This window comes from Chiloscyllium plagiosum, chromosome 7, assembly GCF_004010195.1.
Source record: "Chiloscyllium plagiosum isolate BGI_BamShark_2017 chromosome 7, ASM401019v2, whole genome shotgun sequence".
Lineage (NCBI taxonomy): Eukaryota > Metazoa > Chordata > Chondrichthyes > Orectolobiformes > Hemiscylliidae > Chiloscyllium > Chiloscyllium plagiosum.
The window spans coordinates 102,575,956-102,590,890 of record NC_057716.1 but is presented as its reverse complement, the minus strand read 5'-3'; the positions used below and the strand labels follow the sequence as shown (position 1 = coordinate 102,590,890).

At 46.6% G+C, this 14,935-nt stretch overlaps 1 protein-coding gene across 3 annotated transcripts in view; it reads right to left on the bottom strand.

The window, feature by feature from the left end:
• Positions 1-14,935, bottom strand: part of slc23a3 (solute carrier family 23 member 3) — a 130,245-nt gene that overhangs the window by 75,571 nt on the left and 39,739 nt on the right. For all 3 annotated transcript variants that reach the window (XM_043694285.1, XM_043694282.1, XM_043694283.1), the window contains exons 6-7: positions 4,194-4,317; positions 2,612-2,759 (exon numbers count right to left, since the gene is read on the bottom strand). In XM_043694285.1, coding sequence (XP_043550220.1) covers positions 2,612-2,759; positions 4,194-4,317 — 272 coding nt within the window. The remainder of the gene's footprint in view (positions 1-2,611; positions 2,760-4,193; positions 4,318-14,935) is intronic.

The window sequence follows — 14,935 nt, the reverse complement described above, 5'->3', positions numbered from 1 at the left end:
CATCCGAGGAACAGTAAAATCGACGTTTCGGGCAAAAGCCCTTCATCAGGAATACAGGCACTGTGCCTGAAGGGTGGAGAGATAAATGAGAGGAGGGCGGGGTGGGGAGAAAGTAACATAGAGTTCAATAGGTGAATGGGGGTAGGGATGAAGGTGATAGGTCGGGGAGGAGGATGGAGTGTTGAGGTGGAAAAGAAATACTCATTTCCCCTTCCCCCACCTCACCCTATTTCCAAACTTCCTGCTCAGCACTTGTCCTACCTGCCTATCTTCTTTTCCGCCTATCCACTCCACCTCCTCCCTGACCTGTCACCGTCATCCCCTCCCCCACTCACCTATTGTATTCTATGCTATTTTCTTCACACCCCCACCCTCCCCTCATTTATCTCTCCACCCTGCAGGCTCCCTGCCTCTATTCCAGATGAAGGGCTTTTGCCTGAAACGTTGATTTTCCTGCTCCTTGGATGCTGCCTGACCTGCTGTGCTTTTCCAGCACCACTCTGATCCAAAACTGAATATCAGTTTGTTTGGTTCACACACAGAGTGTCCCATCCGCATTCGTCGTTCAGGGGTCACACTGCATGGAATTCAGAAACTGACACGAGTGAAATCTACGTTTGGACCACATCAGGGCCCTGTCGGTGTGTCTCCAGTGCAGAGTCAAGAGTGCGGTGCTGGAAAAGCACAGCAGGTCAAGCAGCATCTGAGGAGCAGGAGAATCGGCGTTTTGGGCAAAAGCCCATCATCAGGAATGAGCCTCATTCCTGATGAAGGGCTTTTGCCTGAAACGTCGATTCTCCTGTTCCTCGGAAGCTGCCTGACTTGCTGTGCTTTGCCAGCACCACAATCTCGACTCTGATCTCCAGCATCTGCAGTCCTCACTTTCTCCTGTCTCCAGTGCAGATCAAGATGCAGTGAAAAAACTCTTGTGGGGACCAAATTAAGATTGCAGTGTCCTTCCAAAAAAATGCCCCAGTGTATGTGGAAAGATTTCATGTGCTGTGATACTAAGATAAAACAACTGGTGAACCTGTTGGAAATCTAAATTTTTTTCTTTATTTTGTACAGGGGATGTGGGTGTCACTGGCTGGGCCTAGCATTAATTACCTCTCCCTAGTTGCCCCTTGAGAAGGTGGGGGTGAGCTGCCTTCTTGAACCGCTGCAGTCCATGTGCTTTGGGTTGACCCCCAATGCCCTTGGGGAGGGAATTCCAGGATTTTGACCCAGCGACAGTGAAGGAACGGTGATATATTTCCAAGTCAGAATGGTGAGTGGCTTGGAGGGAAACTGACAAGGGGGTGGTGTTCCTATGTATCTGCTGCCCTTGTCGTTCTACGTGGAAGTGGTCCTGGGTTTGAAAGATCTTTGCTGAATTTCTGCAACACATCTTGTAGATAGTACACATTGCTGCTACTGAGTGTCGATGGTAGAGGGAGTAGATATTTGTGGATGATTTTTTTTGATGATTTGATTTATTATTGTCGCCTACCAAGACATAGTGAAAAGTACTGGTTTGCATACTAACTAAACAAATCATACCTTACATCAGGGTAACAGAACAGAGTGCAGGATATAGTGTTACAGCTACAGAGAAACCATTTATTTCATTCATTCACAGGGTGAGGGCATCACTGGCTTGGCCCGCATTTATTGCCCATCCTTAATTGCCCAGAGGGCAGTTAAGAGTCAACCACATTGATGTGGGTCTGCAGTCACATGTAGCTAAGACCAGGCAGTTTCCTTTCTGAAAGGACATTAGTGAACCAGATGGGTTCCCAACCCCCAACAATTGGGAATGGATTCATGGTTGTTAGGCATTTTATTCCAGAGTTTGAACTCAAATTCCACTATCTCCTGTCATGGCATTTGAACCCAGGTCCACCAGAACATTACCTGGATCTCTGGATTAATAGATCACTCGGCCACCACCTCTTCAGTTATACTGTCTTTCCTTCCTGGAGAATGACGTTTTGTCAATCTGGTGGAGATAGCAGAAAGGACTCCCCCCCACCCCCAACCCACACCTCCCCTGCCTGACCCGATGCGGTTTGAAGTTTGTTTAAGGCTTAAGACACCTTCTCCCACGTCCTCACCCCTATCCCCACACACCAGGCCTTGTTATCACATGGTCTGCTAATTATATATAACCCATTGTTAGCCACTAACTGTCCCCACTAACAGCTACTCACCCTCTTAGGCTGACTGTTATCCATTCTGAAAATGTGTTGCTGGAAAAGCGCAGCAGGTCCGGCAGCATCCAAGGAACAGGAGAATTGACGTTTCGGGCATAAGCCCTTCTTTTATCAACCTCTATAAGTCACCCTCGGTGTTATTCTCTCTCTCTCTTTGGGCTCTACCTCCACCCATTGTCTACTCCTTATCCCTGCACCCACCACCCATCCTCCCCCCTCACCCTATCATCTGTATAAAATCAATGTTTTCCTCGCTAGCATCAGTTCTGAGGAAGGGTCACCGGACCCGGAACGTTAACTCTGATTTCTCTCCATGGATGCTGCCAGACCTGCTGAGCTTTTCCAGCAACTTCTGTTTTTGTTTCTGATTTGGAGAATCCACAGTTCTTTCCCTTTTATCAATTGGTTGTTTTGTTTACCTGGGATTGGCACATTGAACCAGGGCACCAGGCCTGTGCCATTGCTTTGAAGAATCCCTCGAGAGCCTCCCGGTGGGTAGGGATTCAGGATATTTCCTTCCTGGAGGATCCCACACAAAGTCCATAGGATTAAGATAGGCAGCAGGAGCTTGGGGATTAGAAGCAAGACTTTAGTCACATCAGAAACAGGAGCAGGAGGAGGTCATGTATGTCTTGTTTAATAAGATCATGGCCAATGCTATGCATTAGCCCCCTCCTGCTGAGTCCCCATATCGCGCGATCACTCTTGTGCCCCAAAAGTCTCCTGGCATTGGGAGGTGATGACCTTGTGGCATTATCAATATCAGTGGTTAGCACTGCTGCCACGCAGCGCCAGTGACCTGGGTTCGATTCCAGCCTCAGGTGACTGTCTGTGTGGAGTTTGCACATTCTCCCCATGTCTGCGTGGGTTTCCTCTGGTGCTCCAATTTCCTCCTACAGACCAATGAGGTACCAGCTAGGCGGATTGGCCATGGGAAATTGCCCATAGTGTGCAGGCTAGGTGGGTTATCCATGGGAAATGCGATTTTACAGAGGTGAGTTTGGGTGGGATACTCTTTGGAGGGTGGGTGTGGATTTGATGGGCTGAATGGCCTGCTTCCCCACTGTAGGGTTATATGATACATGAAAGCAGATGGTGAAATTTGAATTTCATTTCTAACTATCTGGAATTAATAGTCGAATGATGACTATGACACTGTTGCTGGGAATAGCCCTATCTGATTCACTAATGTCCTTGAGGGAAGGAAACTGCCATCATTACTGGGTCTGGCCTACATGTGACTCCAGTCCCCCAGCAATTTGGTTAACTCTTGGCTGCCCTCTCCACAATAAGGGATGGGTAATCAATGCTGACCCAGCCTGTGACACCCACATCCCATGAACGAGTGAAAGGAAAGTAGGAGAACAAAAGCCAAGGATGATTCAAAGACCAACTCAATCATGGAATCACACAGTGTAGGACAGGCCCTTTGGCCTGTCAAGTCAGTACTACCAAGTGTGATCTACTACCAGCATGAAGCCCTTAGCCTTGAATATTATGACACTTTAAGTGTTCACCCAAGTACTTTTTAAAGGTTCTGAGGTTTTCTGCCTTAACTACTTTCCCAGGCAGAGCATTCCAGAGCCCCGGTCACCCTCTGGGAGAAAGAATTTTCCTCAACTCCCCTCTAAACCCCCCTGGGAAGAGCAAACCATTCTGATGAACATTAGAATCAAGGCTAGTAGGAGGCCATTCTGCCACCTGACCCATCCCGACCATTCAATAAGGGTAAACTGCCCTTCTGAAATGGCCAAGGAAGTGACTCAGATGAGGGGCAATTAGGGATGGGCAACAAATACTGGTCTTTGCCAGTGATGCCCGTATCCCGAAAATAATGAAGAGAGGAAAGCGCGTGCATCTCATTGAATGGCGGAGTAGGTTTGAGGAGTTGAGTCTCCAAGGTCTGTTCCCATACGGAAAAGTCATGACACCTGGTAATAGTTGGGGACACCCTTCCCCTTTAAAACCCATGGCCCCGGAAGGGAAATCCACAATCCATACCGAAAATATCCTGAAAAGCGGGAAGTAGGTCTCGACAACAAAGCCTTTGGATCTCTTCCACCTGCAAATGGGAATGTGGCAGCTGCATAGATGTTGGGACAGGAGCATCACCTGGAGGACCAACCTAAAGAGGAAAGGTATAAGACATAAGCCATAAATCATTATGGACACAGGAAGACCAGAGAGCTTCAGCAAGTCCCTCATCGGCTAAATCGTTCCATCTTGCAGTTTTAGTGTCATAGTGGATGCAGCAGCCACACAGCAAGATCCCATTAACAGCACCATGACAATAAGCAAGTGAACCTTTTCAAAGCCTTGGTTGTGGGGTAGATGTGGGACCCAGGGAACGGGGGCTCACGCTAGAGTACTAGAACCCGGGGGCATAGCCTCAAAATAATGGGGAGCAGGTTTAGGACTGAGTTGAGGGTGTATATGTGCATGTGGGTGTGTGATGTGAGTGTATATGTGCATGTGGGTGTGTAATGTGGGTGTATATGTGCATGTGGATGTGTGATGTGGATGTATACGTGCACATGGGCGTGTGATGGGTGTAGATGTACATGTGAGTGTGTAATGGGTGTGTATGTGCACGTGGATGTGTAATGTGGGTGTATATGTGCATGTGGGTGTGTAATTGTGTATACGTGCATGTGGGTGTGTAATGTGGGTGTATATGTGCATGTGGGTGTGTGATGTGAGTGTATATGTGCATGTGAGTGTGTAATGTGGGTGTATATGTGCATGTTGGTGTTTGATGTTGATGTATATGTGCATGTGGGTGTGTAATGTGGGTGTGTATGTGCATGTGGGTGTATACGTGCATGTGGGTGTGTAATGTGCATGTGGGTGTGTAATCTGGGTGTATATGTGCATGTGGGTGTATACATGTATGTGGGTGTGTAATGTGGGTGTATACATGTATGTGGGTGTGTAATGTGGGTGTATACATGTATGTGGGTGTGTAATGTGGGTGTATACATGTATGTGGGTGTGTAATGTGGGTGTATACATGTATGTGGGTGTGTAATGTGGGTGTATACATGTATGTGGGTGTGTAATGTGGGTGTATACATGTATGTGGGTGTGTAATGTGGGTGTATACATGTATGTGGGTGTGTAATGTGGGTGTATACATGTATGTGGGTGTGTAATGTGGGTGTATACATGTATGTGGGTGTGTAATGTGGGTGTATACATGTATGTGGGTGTGTAATGTGGGTGTATACATGTATGTGGGTGTGTAATGTGGGTGTATACATGTATGTGGGTGTGTAATGTGGGTGTATACATGTATGTGGGTGTGTAATGTGGGTGTATACATGTATGTGGGTGTGTAATGTGGGTGTATACATGTATGTGGGTGTGTAATGTGGGTGTATACATGGGGTGTATATGTGCATGTGGGTGTATACATGTATGTGGGTGTGTAATGTGGGTGTATACATGTATGTGGGTGTGTAATGTGGGTGTATATGTGCATGTGGGTGTATAATGTGAGTGTATATGTGCATGTGGGTATGTAATGTGGGCGTATACATGCATGTGGGTGTGTAATGTGAGTGTATATGTGCATGTGGGTGTTTACATGCACGTGAGTGTTAATGTGGGTGTGTATGTGCATGTGGGTGTGTAATGTGGGTGTATATGTGCATGTGGGTGTATACATGCATATGGGTGTGTCATGTGGGTGTATATGCACATGTGGGTGTGTAATGTGGGTGTATATGTGCATGTGGGTGTATACATGCATGTGGGTGTGTCATGTGGGTGTATATGCACATGTGGGTGTGTAATGTGGGTGTATATGTGCATGTGGGTGTGTATTGGCATGTGGGTGTGTCATGTGGGTGTATATGTGCATTTAGGTGTGTGTGTGGGCATCATGTGCAGTTGCTGTGGTTTACATGGACTTCAGTCAGGCCTTTGACAAGATCCCACACGGAGAGCTGGTCCAAAAGGTAACAGTCCATAGGAACCAAGGCAAGTTGGCAAACTGGATCCAAAATTAGCTTCCAGGTAGGAGGGGAAGGATGATGCTGGAGAGTTGTTTTTGTGATTGGAAGCCTGTGACCCAGGGGTAGACTACATGGATCAGTACTGGAAGCCTTGCTGTTTGTTATGCACATTAGTGACTTTGAAGGTTTAGTTTACAAGTTGTCAGATGATATGAAAATTGTGTTGATAGTAAGGAGGATGGTCTCAGGCTGATATTGATTGCAGAGCAATGGCAGATGGAATTTAATCCTGATAAGTGAGTGGTGATGCGTTTTGGGAAGTATAATAAGGGAAGTATATACACAATGAAGGGCAGGTCCCTAGGGAGCACTGAGGAACAGAGATCTTGGTGTACCAGTCCATAGGTCCCTGAAGGTGTCAGCACCGATAGGTAGGATGGTGAAGGAATCTTCAGGGATTCTTGCCTTCATTAGGCGGGGCATAGAATACAGGGCTTTTGCCCGAAATATCGATTTTCCTGCTCCTCGGATGCTGTGCTTTTCCAGCACTACTCTAAGCTAGACTCTGATCTCCAGTATCTGCAGTCCTCACTTTTACCCCTAGAATATAGGAGCAAGGAAGTCTTGTTACAACTTTATAAAACATTAGTTAGGCCACAAATGGAATACTGTGTGCAGTTCCAGGCGCCACACTATTGGAGGGATGTGATCGCACTGGAGAGGGTGCAGAGGAGATTCACCAGGATGTTGCCTGGGGTGAAAAGATTTGTTTATGAGGAGGGAGTGGATAGACTGGGCTTGTTTTCCCTGGAGCCGAGAAGGCTGAGAGGGATCTGATTGAGGTGTACAACATTATGGGAGGCACAGACAGGGTAGATTGTGAGAATTGTTTCCTCATGGCTGACGTGTCGAAGACCAGAGAGTATACGTTTAAGGGGCGAGGAACAAGGGGATCTGAGGAAAAAGCTTTATCATCCAGAGGAAATATGGAATGCACCGCCTGAGAGGGTGGCAGAGACAGGTCCTCTCACAACATTTAAGAAACATCTGGATAAGGACGCAAAACACCGGGACATGGTAGACTATAGATCAAGTGTAGTTAGGTCCTTGTTGGTCGGCATAGATCTAGTGGGCAGAAGGGCCTGTTTCCATACTGTTAACTCTAATGAAGGTGGCAGGACAGGTGGAGAATATGGTTTAATAGAAAATAGGAGCAGGAGTAGGCCATTCGGTCCTACAAGCCTGCTCCCCCCTTCAATATGATCATGGCTGATCATCTAACCCTGTTCCTGCTTTCTCCCCTTACCTTTTGATCCTTTTACCCCCAAAACTATACCTAATCCCTTCATGAAAACATCCAATGCTTTGGCCTCAGCTGCAGAGACTTCCACAGCCTCCCCACTCGCTTGTTGAAGACACTTCTCCTGATCTCAGTCCAATGGTTGGACTGTATCTCCTGATTCAAGGCTCCCTAGTCTTTGGGAAGCACGGTGGCTCAGTGGTTAGCACTGCTGCCTCACAGCACCAGGGACCCAGGTTCGATTCCAACCTCAGGTGACTGTCTGTGCGGAGTTTGCATATTCTCCCCGTGTCTGTGTGGGTTTCCTTCGGGTGCTCTGGTTTCCTCCCACAGTCCAAAGATGTGCAGGTTAGGTGGACTGGCCATACTAAATTGTCCATAGTGTTCAGGGGTGTGTAGGTTAGGTGCATTAGTCATGGGAGATGTAGAGTAATAGGGTAGGGGAATGGGTCTGGGTGGAATACTCTTCAGAGGATCAGTGTGGACTTGTTGGACTGAATGGCCTGTTTCCACACTGTAGGGATTCTATGATTCTATGAACTTCCTTGCTGTGTTGCATTGTCTAAACCTGTTAGGCTATGGTGTGACTATGACTGCTTAGACAGGGCCTTCGCTTAACGCACCTAATGCCAGTCCCTCGGTACTGCCCTGAGCAGGGTGCCATTAGAAGACCCTACACTGGAGCTTGTGTTATAAACAGCCTCTGACTCAGTGGCACCATACACAACATTGGGTCTGTGAAAGCAGATACTGTTCTCACTGGCCAGAGATTCAGTTACTGAAGTGCACAGGTTGAACTTGCTTGGCAAAAGAATCAGGGTGGGGAGATAAGGTTTCTTTTTTAAAAGCAGTGATCTGGAGTACTTTGTGTAAAACATGCAATAGGGAAAGGATATAATCAGAACTTTCAAAAGGGAATGGTTTATATTCATGACAGAAAATAGTGAAGGGTTGTGGAGAAAGATGAGAGGGGCTAATTGCGTTATTAAATGATCTGGCAAATTGATGATGGGCTGAATGGCTTTTGGACTCTTCATGTGTACGCACTGGTTACAAAGGCCCAACAACGTCTCTTCTTCCTCGGGCAGCTGAGGAAATTTGGCATAATGGCAAATACCCTTGCCAACTTTTATAGGTGCGCCATCGAGAGCATTCTGTCTGGGTGTATCAGTACCTGGTATGGCACCTGTACCGTTCCAGATCGGGGACAGTTACAGAGAGTGGTGAACTCGGCCCAGACAATCACAAAGGCCAACCTCCCATCGATAGAATCCATCTACCAGGCCCGCTGTCAAGGAAAGGCTGCCAGCATTCTCAAAGATCCATCCCACCCTGGCAATGTTTTTCTACAACCTCTACCATCGGGGAGAAGGTACAGAAGCCTGAACACACACAGCAGCCAGTCGAGGACATAAAAGTCAAGGCCAATGGCTCTGCAATCTCTTCCCTTGCTTCCCAGAGAATCCTAGGATAAATGCCATCAGGGCCAGGGGACTTATCTATTTTCACCCTTTCCAGAATTTCCAACACCTCTTCCCTACATACCTCAAAGCCATTCATTCTACTTAATTGTGACTCAGTATTCACATCGGCAACAATGTCCTGTTCCTGAGTGAATACTGACGAAAAGTATTCATTCAGTGTCTGGCCAATCTCTTCAACCTCCACACGCAACTTCCCACTACTATCCTTGACTGGACATATTCCTACCCTAGTCATTCTTTTATTACTTTTGTGTGCATGTGAATGTGTAATGTGGGTGTATACATGCATGTGGGTGTGTAATGTGAGTGTGTATGTGCATGTGGGTGTGTAATGTGGGTGTATATGTGCATGTGGGTGTGTAATGTGGGTGTATACATGCATGTGGGTGTGTAATGTGGGTGTATATGTGCATTTAGGTGTGTGTGTGGGCATCATGTGCAGTTGCTGTGGTTTACATGGACTTCAGTCAGGCCTTTGACAAGATCCCACACGGAGAGCTGGTCCAAAAGGTAACAGTCCATAGGAACCAAGGCAAGTTGGCAAACTGGATCCAAAATTAGCTTCCAGGTAGGAGGGGAAGGATGATGCTGGAGAGTTGTTTTTGTGATTGGAAGCCTGTGACCCAGGGGTAGACTACATGGATCAGTACTGGAAGCCTTGCTGTTTGTTATGCACATTAGTGACTTTGAAGGTTTAGTTTACAAGTTGTCAGATGATATGAAAATTGTGTTGATAGTAAGGAGGATGGTCTCAGGCTGATATTGATTGCAGAGCAATGGCAGATGGAATTTAATCCTGATAAGTGAGTGGTGATGCGTTTTGGGAAGTATAATAAGGGAAGTATATACACAATGAAGGGCAGGTCCCTAGGGAGCACTGAGGAACAGAGATCTTGGTGTACCAGTCCATAGGTCCCTGAAGGTGTCAGCACCGATAGGTAGGATGGTGAAGGAATCTTCAGGGATTCTTGCCTTCATTAGGCGGGGCATAGAATACAGGGCTTTTGCCCGAAATATCGATTTTCCTGCTCCTCGGATGCTGTGCTTTTCCAGCACTACTCTAAGCTAGACTCTGATCTCCAGTATCTGCAGTCCTCACTTTTACCCCTAGAATATAGGAGCAAGGAAGTCTTGTTACAACTTTATAAAACATTAGTTAGGCCACAAATGGAATACTGTGTGCAGTTCCAGGCGCCACACTATTGGAGGGATGTGATCGCACTGGAGAGGGTGCAGAGGAGATTCACCAGGATGTTGCCTGGGGTGAAAAGATTTGTTTATGAGGAGGGAGTGGATAGACTGGGCTTGTTTTCCCTGGAGCCGAGAAGGCTGAGAGGGATCTGATTGAGGTGTACAACATTATGGGAGGCACAGACAGGGTAGATTGTGAGAATTGTTTCCTCATGGCTGACGTGTCGAAGACCAGAGAGTATACGTTTAAGGCGAGGAACAAGGGGATCTGAGGAAAAAGCTTTATCATCCAGAGGAAATATGGAATGCACCGCCTGAGAGGGTGGCAGAGACAGGTCCTCTCACAACATTTAAGAAACATCTGGATAAGGACGCAAAACACCGGGACATGGTAGACTACAGATCAAGTGTAGTTAGGTCCTTGTTGGTCGGCATAGATCTAGTGGGCAGAAGGGCCTGTTTCCATACTGTTAACTCTAATGAAGGTGGCAGGACAGGTGGAGAATATGGTTTAATAGAAAATAGGAGCAGGAGTAGGCCATTCGGTCCTACAAGCCTGCTCCCCCCTTCAATATGATCATGGCTGATCATCTAACCCTGTTCCTGCTTTCTCCCCTTACCTTTTGATCCTTTTACCCTCAAAACTATACCTAATCCCTTCATGAAAACATCCAATGCTTTGGCCTCAGCTGCAGAGACTTCCACAGCCTCCCCACTCGCTTGTTGAAGACACTTCTCCTGATCTCAGTCCAATGGTTGGACTGTATCTCCTGATTCAAGGCTCCCTAGTCTTTGGGAAGCATGGTGGCTCAGTGGTTAGCACTGCTGCCTCACAGCACCAGGCACCCAGGTTCGATTCCAACCTCAGGTGACTGTCTGTGCGGAGTTTGCATATTCTCCCCGTGTCTGTGTGGGTTTCCTCCGGGTGCTCTGGTTTCCTCCCACAGTCCAAAGATGTGCAGGTTAGGTGGACTGGCCATACTAAATTGTCCATAGTGTTCAGGGGTGTGTAGGTTAGGTGCATTAGTCATGGGAGATGTAGAGTAATAGGGTAGGGGAATGGGTCTGGGTGGAATACTCTTCAGAGGATCAGTGTGGACTTGTTGGACTGAATGGCCTGTTTCCACACTGTAGGGATTCTATGATTCTATGAACTTCCTTGCTGTGTTGCATTGTCTAAACCTGTTAGGCTATGGTGTGACTATGACTGCTTAGACAGGGCCTTCGCTTAACGCACCTAATGCCAGTCCCTCGGTACTGCCCTGAGCAGGGTGCCATTAGAAGACCCTACACTGGAGCTTGTGTTATAAACAGCCTCTGACTCAGTGGCACCATACACAACATTGGGTCTGTGAAAGCAGATACTGTTCTCACTGGCCAGAGATTCAGTTACTGAAGTTCACAGGTTGAACTTGCTTGGCAAAAGAATCAGGGTGGGGAGATAAGGTTTCTTTTTTAAAAGCAGTGATCTGGAGTACTTTGTGTAAAACATGCAATAGGGAAAGGATATAATCAGAACTTTCAAAAGGGAATGGTTTATATTCATGACAGAAAATAGTGAAGGGTTGTGGAGAAAGATGAGAGGGGCTAATTGCGTTATTAAATGATCTGGCAAATTGATGATGGGCTGAATGGCTTTTGGACTCTTGGAAAGGCTGCCAGCATTCTCAAAGATCCATCCCACCCTGGCAATGTTTTTCTACAACCTCTACCATCGGGGAGAAGGTACAGAAGCCTGAACACACACAGCAGCCAGTTTCAAAACAGTTTCTACCCTATTGTTGTTAGAATACTGAATGGACTCACAAACTCTTAACATTCACCTGTACCTGTGTTTTTGTTTTTGTCGCTGTTTATACCTATTATTTACTTATTTATGCTACTTGACTCTGTGATCTGCCTGTATTGCTCGCACTGTGCCTCGGTACACGTGACAATAAATTCAATTCAATTTTCTGTGGTTAAAAGCTATCAAGGGAGTCCAGGCATTTACCATTAACAAAAATGAGGCAAATGCCCCACCTAGTGGAAATCAGAGGAACTGTTGGCAGGTGATTTGGTGTCAGGTGAACTGTTTTCTCACACACAGTTGCCACACTCTCCTTTAGAGTGAGGTTGAGTGTTGGTGGCAGTTTAACCTGACAGTCACCACACCCCATGACCCTGCTGCCTACAACACTTAAGATGCAGATCCAGGTGCTTTGTAAAAGATGAGGAGGAGCCGGTGTTGGACTGGGGTGGGCAAAGTTAAAAATCACATGACACCAGGTAATAGTCCAACAGGTTTATTTGGAAGCACTAACTATCGGAGCACTGCTCCTTCGCCAGGTAGCTTCCGAAAGCGCTGTGAAAGCTTGTACTTTCAATAAACCTGTTGGATTATAACCTGGTATGGTGTGATTTTAACTTTTGAAAAGAGTTAAGGGTTTCTGTATTCACCACTAGCTCAGGCAGTGAACTCCAGGCACTCACCACCCTCTGTGTGAAAATATGTTTCCTCATGCCCCCTCCAATCCTTTGCCACTTGGCTTGCATCAATGACCCTTGGTGATTGAACTGTCTGCCAAGGGAAACAGGTTCCTCCTGTCCACTCTATCTTTACCTTTCATGATTGTACATCCCTCAATCATGTCACAAGTTCTGGTGACCCTGTTTTAGGAAGGATATTATTAAGCTGGAGAGAATTCAGAAAAGATTTACCAGGGACTGGAGAATTTGAGCTATAAGGAGAGGCAGGATAGGCTGAGACTTCTTTCACTGGTTGAGGAGTGACCTTACAGAGATTTATAAAATCATGAGGGATAGAGATAAGTTGAATAGCAGGTGTCTTTTCCCTAGGGTGGGGGATTTCAAGACAAGGGATCATATTTTTAAGGTGAGAGGAGAAAGATTTCAAAAGGTCCAGAACTAGAGGGCATAGGTTTAGGGTGAGAGGGGAAAGATATAAAAGAGACCTAAGGGGCAACCTTTTCACGCAGAGGGTGGTACGTGTATGGAATGAGCTGCCAGAGGATGTGGTGGAAGCTGGTACAATTGCAACATTTAAGAGGCATTTGGATGGGTATATGAATAGGAAGGGTTTGGAGGGATAAGGGCCGGGTGCTGGCAGGTGGGACTAGATTGGGTTGGGATATCTGATCGGCATGGACGGATTGGACCGAAGGGCTGTTTCCGTGCTGTACGTCTCTATGACTCTATGACATGAGGGACAATTATTTTTACACAGATAGTGGTTCATGTGTGGAATGAACTTCTGGAGGAAGTAATGGATATGGGTACAGTTATGTTTAAAATACATTTGGATAGGTACATGAAAGGAAAGGTTTGCAGGGATATGGGCCAGGAGCAGGCAGGTGGGACTATGGTTGGGATTATGGTCGGAGTGGACTGGTTGGACCGAAGGGTCTGTTTCTGTGCTGTATGACTCCAGGTGTGCATGGTAAGTTCAGCTGATGCTGGAATTGAGCCCATATTTTTGGCATCAGCAAGTATTCCAGCCAGCTGAGCTAACCTATCCTCACCACACAACCTACAGCATAGAGACAGCTCTGGGAGAGTGTTAATGTCCCCACATCACCACCTTCCTACTCTCTTCGTCCCCAGCCCGCAAATTTCCAACCTCCCCTCCACCACCCCCCAACCCCGTTACCACTGGCTAGACTAGTTCAAGTCTTGAACTAAACAAATCAATTTGTTAGATTATTCCTGTGGCAGTGACGGTTTCCATTCTCACCATACTCAATTTAAGGAAAGTCTCTTCAAATTCACTGGACCACAAAAACCGAAAGTACTGCGGACGCTGGAAATCAGAAACAAAATCAGAAATTGCTGGAAAAGCTCAGCAGTTCAGGCAGCACCCGTGGGGAGAAATCAGAGATTAATGTTTCAGGTTGAGCGACCCTCAGAATTCCAGTTATTTTCATGCTGCCTTGTTTTCCCACAAGTAGAAACAGTTTTCTCTACCTGCAGCACATGGAAAACGTTCAGTCCAAAGGCTTGCATTTCTGTAGCACCTCTAATGACCTCAGAATGTCCCAAAGCGTCACAGGGCAAATCAATGTGCTTCAGTGGGCCACAAATTGTCTCAATTCACAAGTTGGGGGAAAAGGCAAGAGATTGACACTAAGTTAAAATACTCAGAGAGTCGGTGTGGCTCAGTGGTTAGCACTGCTGCCTCACAGGCCAGGGACCCGGGTTCGATTCCAGCCTCAGGTGACTGTCTCTGTGGAGTTTGCACATTTTCCCCATGTCTGTGTGGGTCTCCTCCAGGTGCTCTGGTTTCCTCTCACAGTCCAAAGATGTGCAGGTTAGGTGAATTGGCCATGCTAAATTGCCTGTTGTGCTCAGTGATGTGTAGATTAGGCTCATTAGTAGAATAATAGGGTAGGGGGAATGGATCTGGGTGGGATATTCTTTGGAGGGTTAGTGTGGACTTGTTGGGCCAAATGGCCTGTTTCCACACGTCATGATTTGGAGATGCCAGTGTTGGACTGGGGTGTACAAAATTAAAAATCACACAACACCAGGTTACAGTCCAACAGGTGACAAAGGAGCAGTGCTCCAAAAGCTAGTGCTTCCAATTAAACCTGTTGGACTATAACCTGGTGTTGTGTGATTTTCACACTGCAGGGGTTCTACGGTTTAACAATGAGACCTCAAGCAGGAATTGATCATGCAGGTCTCACACTGTACAGTAGATGGCACCAGAAATAACTTTTATGAATAGGAGCAGAGATTACAAGAGCAGCGAGGTGATGTTTGAACTTGTGAGATCTCAGCTGGACTATAGTATACAGTCAGAACCACAGAGAT